Source organism: Budorcas taxicolor, chromosome 20 (assembly GCF_023091745.1).
Source record: "Budorcas taxicolor isolate Tak-1 chromosome 20, Takin1.1, whole genome shotgun sequence".
Classification (NCBI taxonomy): Eukaryota; Metazoa; Chordata; class Mammalia; order Artiodactyla; family Bovidae; genus Budorcas; species Budorcas taxicolor.
Window position 1 is genome coordinate 67006924 of NC_068929.1, and position 13422 is coordinate 67020345.

At 44.4% G+C, this 13422-nt stretch overlaps 1 protein-coding gene across 1 annotated transcript in view; it reads left to right on the plus strand.

The window, feature by feature from the left end:
* The window catches only part of SEMA5A (semaphorin 5A), a 359057-nt gene that overhangs the window by 177878 nt on the left and 167757 nt on the right, over positions 1–13422 (plus strand). Inside the window, exon 7 of the mRNA XM_052659173.1 lies at positions 9062–9347. Within this exon, the coding sequence (XP_052515133.1) occupies positions 9062–9347 (286 nt within the window). The remainder of the gene's footprint in view (positions 1–9061; positions 9348–13422) is intronic.

A 13422-nucleotide genomic window follows, 5' to 3' on the forward strand; every position in this document is an offset into this window, starting at 1 on the left:
AGTCAGATCGTACAGGGGACTGGAAAGGCTGTCAGAGGCTTCGAATAGAGTGAGCAAGCAGGATAGAGCAGGATGTCTCTGGCCCTGGGAGCTAGAACAGGCAGACAGTAGCCAGTTGGGGGAGCTCCTGTAGACACTGAGAGAGGGAGAGTGCTGGGTGAGAGTCTGGACTCCTAGAGTACATGCTGGTGAACAGGCAGCCGTTCTCATTGGGGAAGAGACAGCACATGTCTCTGTGCTACACGTTGCTCCTGCTCGAATCCGAAATCTATGTAAATAACACATTTTCAACAGATCACATTCCCCATGAAGAAGAAAGGAATCAAGTTTGCTGGAACCATGATTCTAGTTCTTCTGTGATGTTTTAGCAATGACTTTCTTTCTGCCGGATTCTCAGTGAGTGAAGGACCTGGGGTTCTGAGGCTCATGTTATGATGTCAGTGATCTCTAAGGACATAGTGAGACTATAGCCCACCCCGACCTTCGCCTGACGACCGCCGCACACACAGGAATTTGGGGCATCAGCTTTCTCTGCAACTCTTCAGCATCTCCCCAGTGGCGGCTGAACTGCAGATTTCTCTCTGTGGATCTCTGTCTTGGCCTGGCCTTCTGTGCCAACACTAGGTTTCTTCCATTCTTCATCACCCTTAGGATCTTCTCCTGGGCTACTTTCCATCCTGGGTGTGGCCTGGGGCCCAGTCCCAGCCTAAGCATCTGCCTTTTCGCTGCTCCCCTCCCTCTGATTCTTGAATTCACCTCGATGCCCTTGGCCCCCAGTGTTCTCCTCCTCATTGTGCTGACTCGTTGGTCTGTGTCTTGTTGGTTGGTTCACACTGGCCTTGAAGGTGTGGGCTGTGGGATGCCCAGGGCCCAGGACAGTGGGACAGCCCCATAGCAGGTGGTAAGGAAGTGCCTGAGGATGGAGGCAGTGTAGCTGGAGTCCAAGGCTCCATCTCTAGCACAGACCCTCCACCATGTTTGGTTCCAGATCTGCTGAAAGGAACACACACCCACATTTGATATACAGAATGCAAATATTATGAAGTATGATAGCTTGTTAAATAAATAAGGGCTTCCCAGGGTGGCGCTAGTGGTAAAGAATCCATCTGCCAGTGCAAGAGACGCAAGAGTCATGGATTCTATCCCTGGGTCAGGAGGATCCTCCAGAGTAGGAAACGGCAACCCACGCAAGTATTTGTGCTTGGAGAGTCCCATGGGCAGAGAAACCTGGTGGGTTACTGTCCATGGGGTAGCAAAGAGTCAGACAGGAGTGAGCGTGAGCACACACAAGTAAATACTGATGATATGATGAACATGTCCATTGCTATTAATTTGTCTTTTGTATATATTTATCGTTAATTTATATATGTGTGTAATATTTATACACATGTATAAATATGCATATATGTAAATGGTGATATATAGTTTGATGATTAGCAACCAAGTGATAGGCACGTGGCAGGCATCACCTTTGACTTTTCACAGTGATACTTTTGTTGTGTTGTTCAGGCGCTATGTCATGTCCAACACAATGATACTAAGTATCAGGTATTGTTATCACCATTCTAAGGGGCTTCTCAGGTGGCTCAGTGGGTAAAGAATCTTCCTGCGATGCAGGAGATGCAGGCAGGCAAGAGTTTGATCCCCAGGTTGGGAAGATCCCCTGGAGGAGGGCATGGCAACCCACTCCAGTATTCTTGCCTGGAGAATCCCACAGACAGAGGAGCCTGGTGGGCTCCAGTCCAGAGGGTCACAGAGAATCAGACACGACTGAGCGCACATTCTCAATGGGGGAAACTGAGAACTTGTGCTGTTACATAATCTGGCCAAGTTCTTACTGCCAGTAGGTGGAAGTATTGAGCCATATATACATACACCTCAATCCTATACATGTGTATGTTACACACTCAAAACATACTCACACAGACATGTATATCAATCCATCTATCTGTGTCTACTGATCTATCGATCGATCTATCTAGTCTTTTCCTAGAAATCTAAAGGCAAGAATTTTAGTATGTCAATGTCTTGTAAACCACTTTTTACTTAATTAAATTTTAGTTTAATTATCCAATCCTGATAAACACATAGATGAAGTTAGTTTTATTTTGGAACCCTCTGCTGCACGTTTCCATGTAGCTGTGATAGGGAAACAATCTTCCAAATAAAGAGAGGACCTGAAAATCTAGGAATATGCACAGAAATGATTTAGGTGGTGACTGATATCAAAAAATTATAGAACTGAAACCTCTGTCTCACTGAACGTCATGTCTAAATATTGTTTTCATTAGCTCCTTTATTTTTGTGAAATGGCTGGCTACTTTAGGAACTCAACCTGACTTTATTTATATTTCTCAAATTCTGGTCACCTTTAATATATGCATGTTTGATTACTCATTTGCATTATGTGAAGTTCTACTTGTTGTTGTTCAGTCCCTAAGTCGTGTCCGACTCTTTGTGACCCCGTGGACTTCAGCATGCCTGGCTCCTCTTTCTCCCACTATCTCTGGGAATTTGCTCAAATCCATGTCCACTGAGTCAGTGATGCTATCTCACCATCTCCCTCTGTCATCCCTTTCTCCTCTTTCCCTTAATCTTTCCCAGCATCAGGGTCTTTTCCAATGAGTTGACTCTTTGTATCAGGTGGCCAAAGTGTAGGACCTTCAGCCTCAGCATCAGTCTTTCCAATGAATATTCAGAGTTGATTTCCTTAGAGTTGAGTGGCTTGATCTCCCTGCATCCAAGGGACTCTCAAGAGTCTTCTCCAGCATCACAGTTCAAAAGCACCAATTCTTCAGAAGGTCTACTAAATACAAATTATTCAAAAGGAAAGCAAAAGGAAATCATGAAATAAAAGTTACAGCCTTCATTTATTGGGAGGGTATTTTGTATCAGCCTTTTTCTTCTCTAGGCTGAATAGTTGTTCAGGATGAAGGAACATTCTGGATGTCAGTGGTTCAGCCCAGGGTTTTAAGCCCACTAGACATTTTTTAGTCTGCCTTTCCCTTTGATTGCAAACAAATTAAAACTTTGATTTTGATTCTTGTAAGATTTTTGTAGAGTCGGGAAATCAGAATTCCTTCCTGTCTTTAATGTCCATTCTCACTGGTTTAGACAAATACTTCTATATCAAGAGCCTCTCAGTGGTCCAGTCAGTCATTAGATTGGACCACTGAGCCTGGCACCCCTCCAGACTGGTGCAGTAGGCTATGGAACAGAGAGAAGACCAAGTGGAAGGATCCATCTGGCAGTTTAGAGTTTGGTTGTACATGGTCAGAAACCCCTCAAAAATATTGATGCTTTTGCCCTTCTTACAGCTCAAGTTTATTTATATTGCTTGGGTCCCTACTCAGTGTTCCCATCTTCATGGCCACTATTATGTCAGTAAATGTACAAAGTAAAAGTGCTTATACCATGAAACATAATTCCTCTTTTAACATAGTTTGTAGAATACTCTGTAATCTGTTACTAAATATGTTTCACAAACATGAGGAAAAAAAACAGCTGCTCCATGCACATATTTGGTAATAAGCTGACAAATATTGTGTCTGTTTTTATTCCAAATTAGCAAAACTTCTATTCATTTGTAGCTTGATAATGATGATGAATAAAAGCCTCTCTTTCATGCACCCACATTCACTGTAGACAGGAAGGCCACTGACTGATTTCTGACTTGTTCAGTTCACTCAGCAGTGGAAGATCCTAGCTTATGGTGAATCACATTTTAACAAGAGACAGGACTTAAATAATGGAAGGGGGACAATATGCATCTTATTATCCCGCCAGGTGAGATTCTAGCACCGCCTACCTCTAGATTTCTATCTATAAAGGCAAGAGCTCCTGGGCTTTCTATTTAACAGCTATCACTGCTTTTCCACTGTCTTTGGCAAAGGAACAGGATGCTGGCTGAGTTTTAAAAGGCTCTGGAACTTCCTGATATGACAGCAGGTCACCCATCGGAACCCATGATCCCCCTGAAGGGATGTCAGGCTGCAGGATGTGGTTCCAACCGTAGCTTAGCTCCTTGACTGAAATATCTGTAAGACGTGGTGAGTTAGAGAAACACCCGTATGCTGTTGTCTTTGTCATTCAGTCGCTAAGTCATGTCCGACTCTGCGGCCCCACAGACTGTAGCCCACCAGGCTCCTCTGTCCTCCACTGTCTCCCCAGCTTTGCTCAAGTTCATGTCCAGTACTGCATTCCAGGCACAAATTCTTCCCTTGTTTTTTCAGTAGGAAAGAAATATATTTGCACATTTCTATCTAAAAAGCTCGATGTCATCCTATCATAAAATGGGTTAGAGTGGTGTGGAGAGATATTGGAGGTTCTCCAGGGAAAGAGGAACCCATGGGCAAGTCTGCTAGGCATGACTCAGTACTCCTCCTTAATGAGAAATCTGGGTGAGATTGTTCAGTGGGGCGGACGAAGAACATGGATGGATAGAGGCTCTCCCAGTCCCTGGTGCGTGTGCCCATGCTCCGGTGGACGCCACTAGAAGCATCTTCTCCAGAATTGAGGCAAACGCTTCCCACACTATTCTTATTTAATGAGCTCTGGGATTGTTGACTCCTTCCTCCCACTCTTCTTTCTGTGGCATCCTTGATGTCTCTGATAGCTGCAGAGTAAAGATTTATTGGAGCATCCCTCTTCCCCTATGGTCTGTTCTCAGACCCTCCTCATCTTGGTCCTGTGTAAAACCCAGCCACCTCTGTGGTTTCTGACACATTGCCTGGAATTTCAAGACCTCTTCTTCAGTTTGTTGAAGTAACTGATGGTTCTATCACAGCCCGTGGTTTTCTCAGTGTAGTGTAATGGTCCATGTATAGGCTTTGTGGTCAGACCATCTAGACTCAGGACATAAGCCCCACCTGGATGCTGGTTGTGTGAACTTGGTCAGGTTCCTCTGGGCTGTAGTGTCTTCATCTATGAGACTGGATGAGTAACACAGACATCTCCTTCTATGATTCCTGTGAGTTTCCTGAGCTTCTAAAAGAGAAGCACCTAGCCTGGAGCCTTACACCAGAGTTTAGCATTCAATAGAGATTTTTAATCTCAATAGAGATTGGGCTTCCCCAGTGGCTCAGATGGTAAAGAATCTGCCTTCAATGCAGGAGGCCTGGGTTCGAGCCCTGTGTTGGGAATATCCCCTGGAGAAGGGAAAGACTATGCACTCCAGTATTCTGGCCTGGAGAATTCCATGGACTGTATAGTCCCCGGGGTTGCAAAGAGTCAAACATAACTGAGTGACTTTCACTTCACTTCGGAGATTTCTAAATTACAGACCAACCTTGAGCTGGAAGACACCAAGGCAGATCTTTTTTATGTTCTCAGCTCCTTGATTTCATGCTCGAGGTTTCCTGGATCCTACAGATATTTCCTATGTGGTTTTCATGCTGTGTGTTCCCGAGTTACTGGCAGAAGTAGGTAGTCGTGAGGGTGCTTGATAAAGCTTGTGGACTGTGTCTCACGCCTCATCCACCCGTGCTGGGAGCTATAGCTAGACACACCTATGTCTTTCTTCCATTTCTTCATTTTCCATGAGGTCTGTTGGCGATGATGGTGGTTTTTTGTTTGTCTTCATTTCACTGAGCAAACTGCAGTTCTGGTTATATGAGCCTGGGTGCAGAACCTCTGCAGAGATTTAACCTTCTCTTCAGAATTAGGCATATAGTTGAATATGAGCTTTAGAAACTCAATAGAGTCTTATAATTGTTTCATATATTTGCTTTTGGGGGTCTGCTTCAGTGAGTAATTCTCTTTGGGAGACACACAGTGAACACGGATTCTAAACTCCCCCACTATTATGCTTTTGTTTTAAAAAACACAAGTCGGAGGTGCATCCCCGCCTGTTTCTGTGAGCATCTTTTCAGGGTATTAAAGTGGACTGTAAAGTAAATATGTCTGACTCCCATCTCATGTACTTTAATGCAAGCCAGCGTGTTTTTTAAAATATCTGTTTCGAGTTAAAGCAAGTGATTAGCCGCTATGTTTAACAGTTGATAAATTAAAATCAGTTCTTATTGAAATCTCTATTATTAATACTTTAGTGCACGTAAAACTATTTGAGAACAATATCATGAGCTAAACAGAGAAGCACATAACATATACAGTGTATAGTAGAATATTTTTACATTTTTAGAATGTGAGAAAGTGAGAGTGTTACCGTTTAGTCGTTTCCGACTCTGTGACCCATGGACTGTAGCCCAACAGGCTCTTCTGTCTGGGGAATTCTCCAGGCCAGAATACTGGAGTGGGTTGCCATTCTCTTCTCCAGGGGATCTTCCCAACCCAGGGATCCAGCCCTGGTCTCCTGCATTGCAGGCAGATTCTTTACCCTCTGAGTCACCAGGGAAGCTGTGAAGTTGCATGAATTTGAAACGTTTTGTGATGACATCAACTCTTGATTGAAATTCAGTCGAATTTGGTTGAAAGCTGGCAGCAGCCTTTCAGGACAGAATAGTACTCAGTGCCCTCTTCATGTCGGTCTCAGAACCAGCGTCTGCATTTCAGATCTTAGGTGAGCCCGAAGCAGGCCTAACACTTAACATTAATGGATCATCTTGTAGCCAAACCTATTTTTAAATAACATGTCTGTTGGTACATCATGATTGGATCTGACAAAGTACAAGGCCAATTGAGTTGTCCTCCAAAGTCAATTGTCCCTGAAATATGTCCTGTGGATACAGTTGTGTGTATTTTTCCATTAATTTTGAAGGATATTTTCCTATTATCTTAATTGCACCATAAATTAAGACACTTGCTGATTGAGTAGAAAACTCTCAGCAATAGAGAAAAGCGTAAGAATCAATTTTTAAAAGATAAGTATTAGGGCACAGCTGTGTCTGGCAGGGGCTTCCCACGTAGCGCTAGTGGTAAAGAACCCACCTGCCATTGCAGGAGACTTAAGAGACGTTGGTTTGATCCCTGGGTCGGGAAGATCCTCTGCAGAAGAAAATGGCAACCTGCTCCAGTATTCTAGCCTGGGAAATCCTTGGACAGAGGAGCCTGGCATGCTACAGTCCATGGGGTTGCACAGAGTCAGACATGACTGAGGTGGCTTAGCATGCCATGGCATGGTGTCTGAAAGGATATCATCTTTATTATCAATAGACTCAAACAGCAAGTTATGAAGATAATGCTTTCAGTGCTGTATACAAAGTTCTGTTGACAATCTATAATAAATTCCTAAATGCCTAATGAGTGTGGTGATTAAGCAAAGGTTTGCCGTAATTTGTCATTTCTAAGTCCATAATTTTGATCTAATCATGAGATCAGAAAGGCAATGACTCTATTTCAATACCCTTCCCTTCTCTAAATGAATTCCCCCAAAATAAGAAAGTAAGAATTGATTATCACATTTCATAGTCACCATAGTAACAGGAATGGCTAAAGCTGATTCAGGACACCAACCTCATAGTTTCAGTTTTCACAAATGGAAAACATTTTTAAAGTCCTTACTGAAAGCACATAATTTATGCCAAAGTCATACTCGAGTATATAAGTAAAATCAAAGAATTTTGTTGTCTTCTACACAAACGTGATATTAATGCAATACCTCTATATTCTGAGTTACATTTCATGTTTTTAATATTTTTCTCCCACTTTTTTTTCCAAATTCATATAGCTTTTATTATGGTATATTATAGTAATTGCTCTATTTTATTATTATTGCTGAGAATCTCTGTGTCTAATTTTTTTCTTTCATTTTTTTATCCTTTATATTTTTACAGTAGGTCCTTTTTGGCCATCTATTTTAAATATAGCATCGTGTACATGTCAGTTCCAAATTCCTAATCAATCCCTCTGCTAACCCTTCCCTTCCGGTAACCATAAATTCATTCTCTAAGTCTATGAGTCTGTTTCTGTTCTGTAAATAAGTTCATCTCCCACTGTTTCTGAAGGTCATTAAGGATATACAAATAAAGGACTGTCTATGGCTTTAAAGTGTGTTGCAAATTTTTGCTGCTAATTTTTGATGGTATTAATGTTACGTACCTATCGAAAAGTTGTGTGTGTGTTAGTTGCTCAGTCACACCCAACTCTTTGTAATCCCATGGAATGTAACCTTCCAGGCTCCTCTGTCCATGGGTTTTCCCAAGCAGGATCACCCGAGTGGGTTGCCATCTGAGCCATCAAAGAAGCCTTGTTATGTACCTAAGTGCTGTATTGACTCGGGATGCTTATGTGTGGAATCACACTGGCTATTTCCTGTCACTTAGAACTCATGTGGCCTTCCCTGGTGGCTCAGACGGTAAAGAATCCATCTGCCAATGCAAGAGACTTGAGTTTGACCCCTGGGCTGGGAAGATACCTGAAGAAGGAAATGGCAACCCACTCCAGTATTCTTGCCTGGAACATCCCATGGACGGAGGAGCCTGGTGGGCTGCAGTCCGTGGGGTAGCAGAGAGTCAGGCAGGACTCAACGGCTAAACAGCAGAACTCGCGCACCAGGCTCCGCCAGCAGTGCAGATCATTAGGGTGCTCTTAGGGCCTTGGGTTCCTTCTATAAGAACGCAGTGTTAGCCACACAGAATCGAGTCTCCTTGGAATAAATACTGAGCAGGCAAGACACAAAGGAGTAGCTTATGGATGTTTAGGCTTTTCTTCTCTCTTGCTTTTTTTTTAATCAACTTTTTATTTTACATTGGAGCATAATTTTGAGGATTCCCTCATGGCTCGGTAGGTAAAGAAATTACCTGCAAGGGACTGCCTGTAACGCAGGGGACTCTGGTTCAATCCCTGAGTTCAGATGGTCCTCTCAAGAAGTATATGACAACCCACTCTGCTATTCTTCTCTCGGAAATCCCTTGGACAGAGGAGCTTGGTGGGTGATAGTTCATGGGGGTCGCGAAGAGTAGGACACAACTGAGCAACCAAACCACCACCGCCATACTTGATTTACAATATTGTGTTAGTTTCAGGCGTACAGCAAAGTGATTCGGTGATACGCGTCTCTTTCTTTTACACATTCTTCCCCCGGTTAGGTTGTCACACAGTGTTGAGCAGAGTTTGCTGTGCTGTCCAGTGGGCTGAGCCCTTTCTTCTTTCCTGTTGTTTCTAGAACCAAACTTCGTGTCCTCTTACGACATCGGAAATTTCACCTACTTCTTCTTCCGAGAAAATGCCGTGGAGCACGACTGTGGGAAGACCGTGTTCTCCCGAGCTGCCCGCGTGTGTAAGAACGACATCGGGGGCCGCTTCCTGCTGGAAGACACGTGGACCACGTTCATGAAGGCCCGCCTCAACTGCTCCCGCCCGGGCGAGGTGCCTTTCTACTACCACGAACTCCAGGGCACCTTCTTCCTGCCCGAGCTGGATCTGATCTACGGCATCTTCACCACCAACGTGTACGTAAGGGCCAATCGTTCTTGCCCTGCTCTTCTGCTCCTTGTGAATGACTCTACTGTTCTCTGCCCTTTGAGCTTTGCAAGTTGCTTTAACAGAAATGTTTCTTCTTTCCCTGGGCTAACAGCCAAAAAAAAATTTTGAGTATGAATTCAGTGCTACTGAAAGGGATGAGATTTCTGAGATAGATATTAGGAAAATAAACCTGCTTGGAAAGTTTCGATCTATCCTTCTGTTATGGTGGCTTCAAATTATTCTCTGTAAATTTTCCTTCTGATTTACTAGTGTGTTCTGGACATGTTCTGAAATGCTAGAATATATTAGATGTCTTTTTTTTTTTTTAACTAGTGGTTAATTGCTTTACAGAGAAGGCAATGGCACCCCACTCCATTGTTCTTGCCTGGAGAGTCCCAGAGACGAGGGAGCCTGGTAGGCTGCCGTCTATGGGGTCGCACAGAGTTGGACCTGACTGAAGTGACTTAGCAGTAATTGCTTTACATTGTGTTGGTTTCTGCTGTATCACAACGTGAATCAGCCAGAGTTATATATGTATCCCCTCCCTCCCCATCTTACCCCTCTAGGTCTTTTTTTTAACCCTATACATAAGTCATGCATCTTTGCATAATGAAACTAGTGTTGTCTGGAGAATCTGATCTTTGTGATAATATAACTTTTAACTGAACTGCGCACGTAGGAAGAGCACATAAGTAGGCTTACCCTATTGTATTAGATGACTAACTTAGACATTTCTAAAAGAATGATTCTACTTTTAAAGTATTTTTGGGAAAAAAATGTAGTGTTTTATTTCTTGAGGGGAGATACTCTTCCTTCAGAACTGACACTATTTGGACTAAGTACAGGATGTACAGTTTCCTGACTCGCATTCACTCTGGTGGAGTGTGGCAGGACCCCACACTTAATTCCCTTCCTTAGGTGATATGCTCAGACTCCATGAGATGAAACCCACCGTGAGGAATCACAGAGAGTCAAGCTCCACTTTCCTCCACCTTCGCAGTGGGCATGATGGTTCCGTAGGGTGATTTCTGCTTTGCATCACCTTTGAAATCTCTCATCCAGTGACCTAATGGTTTGGACAAAAGCCAGATATCTGTGTCCAGGGTAAAGGATCTGAATTAGGATGAGTTGAGAATGCCAATCATGGAGGTCCAATGGCCAAGCGTCCGGGTCTGTCCCAGATCAGAGCTTTTAGCACCGAGGCCTGCTTTGTGCTGGGAAACCTCTTGGTCTAGGGCAAACTGGAACAGTGGGTCACTCTATGATGCCTCATTAGCTTCCCGAGTCTTGTTGACTTTGTTTTTGTGTCTTCTGCATCCAAATGGTGCATGCTCAGTCACTCAGTAGTGTCCAACTTTTTGCGACCCCGTGGACTGTAGCCATGAACACAGGCTCCTCTATCTCTGGGATTTTCCAGGCAAGAATACTGGAGTGACTTCCCCCTTCTTCCTCCAGGGGATTTTCCTGACCCAGGAATCAAACCCAGGTCTCCTGCGTCTCCTGCATTGGCAGTGGGATTCCTTACCACTGAACCACTTGGGAAGGCTGCCCATGAATTGCATTTCTGAAGAATCACTTCATCTGCATCTTACTTCCTTGTTACTCTTCCCTCTCCTTCCTACTGCGGAGCTTAAGTGTTAACATTTGCTTTCTAACAAGTTTTTTCCGTGAGGAGTCTTCTGTCTGATGCAAAGTTAGAAAAACAAGACTAAAATGGATGACGCGCTACTCACCCCCACCCCACCAGGACCGTCTTTGCTGTAAATCTGGTTTTCAACCCCAGAGGTTATTTTCTCTCCTTGATAAGTTTCTTTGGGGAAAAAAAAAAATCAATGTATAGCTTCTGAAGTTGATTTGCTTTCCAAACCCTTATTTAAGAAATAGTGTAAGCTGCACAAGATGAATGTTCACTGGCTCTGTTGACATCAATTTTACACACAATGGGAGTTTGGCTTACTGAGCTGTTCATTCCCCTGGCTGCGGGCAAAAGCGAACAATTTAAAAAGTTATGGAATTTCTGTGTCCGGGCCATTCCAAGAGGGTGAGTGGTCTATTTAGATACTTGCAAGGATAAGTTTCAGACTATTCCAGAATATCTGCTTAGTGTTGCAGATGCTCATCATGTTGGAAATCTCCTGGTACAGAGACCTTATGCTAACAGGAAGAGAATCACTAGACCTTCCATGTCTGCCTCCAGTACTTATTGTCAGTAGGTCTTGGGAACTGCTTTCCGATCTATCCGTTGCAAACCCCGGCATACGTCTCACCTCTGCTCCCTCTCCTGTCTCAGCCTTGCTCTTACTCTCTCAGGAGATGACTGCATTCTTGGCAAGACATGCTCAAAATGGAGAGAAAATGACAGTTTGAGGTACCGGTTGTATCCTGTCTCTGAACTGATGGCTAAAACTGCCCTAGCTGAGCTTTCCAGTGTGTACGCTCATAGGTTTGGTTGGTCTCCAACACTGGGGAATAGGGATAAAGTTCAGTGTTCCAGCTCATTCTGTCCCTAGTTGTTCAGTTGCTAAGTCATGTCCGACTCTCTATGACCCCACAGACTGCAACACGCCAGGCTTCCGTCCCGGAATTTGCTCAAACTCATGTCTGTTGAGTTGGCAATGTCATCCAACCATCTCATCCTCTGTCGCCCCCTTCTCATTCTGCTCTTAATCTTTCCCAGCATCAGAGTCTTTTCCAGTGAGTCGACTCTTCACATCAGGTGGCCAAAGTATTGGAGCTTCAGCTTCAGCACCAGTCCTTCCAATGAATATTCAGGATTGATTTCCTATAGGATGGACTGGTTGGATCTCCTTGCTGTCCAAGGAGCTCTCAAGAGTCTTCTCCAAAAAAATAAAAAATAAAAAAGAGTCTTCTCCAGCTAGAGCTCAGTGGTTTTCTCAACCCTGGGGCATGGATTGGGCTGCAGGAAATAGTACATTTCTGCAACAGTCTCTGAAGGATTTGCCTGTTTTTTTTTCTTCCCCTGGAATCTAAAAATGCTGGCTTTCAGCTAAGTAGTTGATGAGAGTAGGGGAGGGTTAACGTATTGATTTTTCTTCTTTTGTTAAGAGACAAAGAGCTAAGAGAAACTTCTCTACTTTTCTTCCAGTGGCTTCCAGCAGATTCTAAGTTCCCATATTGTTGCACTCACCTAGGGGGAGGGAAGGAGTACCTCCACTCTTACATGCCTAGGCTCTGAACAGGGCAAGAAATAGAACATTAGATAAAGCAGTATTATCCCCATGACAGAGGCCAGCTTGCAACACGTGGTTGAAGGTCTGTTAGCCAAATGGATTTATCACTGCAGACCCCAGCTTTCAGCAGACTTGTCCACAAGGTCATGGTAGGCCAGACCTGGGCTCACCACCACTGCCTGCAGGGACCAACAGGAGAAGGTGAATGTGCAGTTATGGCTGGCAGACCCATTTCATGAAGAGTGGGTGAAGAGCTGCTAGGGGTTGGTCACTCATGTCCTTCCTCCTCACCCTTTTCAGTTTGCAGCAAGTTAAAGGATAGAGGAAAGGCAGGAAAGTGTGTGTGTGTGTGTGTGTGTGTGTGTGTGTATTGTGTGCACAGAACACATAACCTGTACCAATGGGGCTCTGCTGTCCAGGAGGCAGGAAGAAGTGTCTACCAACACATGTCACAGATACTCAGAATGACAGCCCCTGGGGTATCCAGGTTGACATCAGAGACCCCACCTAGTGCCCTTCAGAGTGAGTGAGTGCAGTGAACTGGGAAATGGATGCAGGCAGGCGGGGGATAAGTGTCTTCCCTTCCCAAGAAATAGCCATAGCAATGGGGTCAAAGGCAGGAGCACCAGGGCCCCCAGCAAAGCAGGTGTAAATCCTGCTTTCTTTCCCCTCAGCCTGTGACGTGGACTCAGGCATCTCCCTGCATCTTTGTCCGTATGTCTGTGCAGTCAGGCTGGCCTCAGGAGCTAGAGTTTCCCTGTGATCAACAAGAAGGTCCCTGTCGGGCACTTAGGGGGCTCGGAGTGGTGAGCCCCTCACTGTCGCTGTGCCAGGACTGAGGCGTGGTCACCTGGTCCCCGGGTGGCGTCCC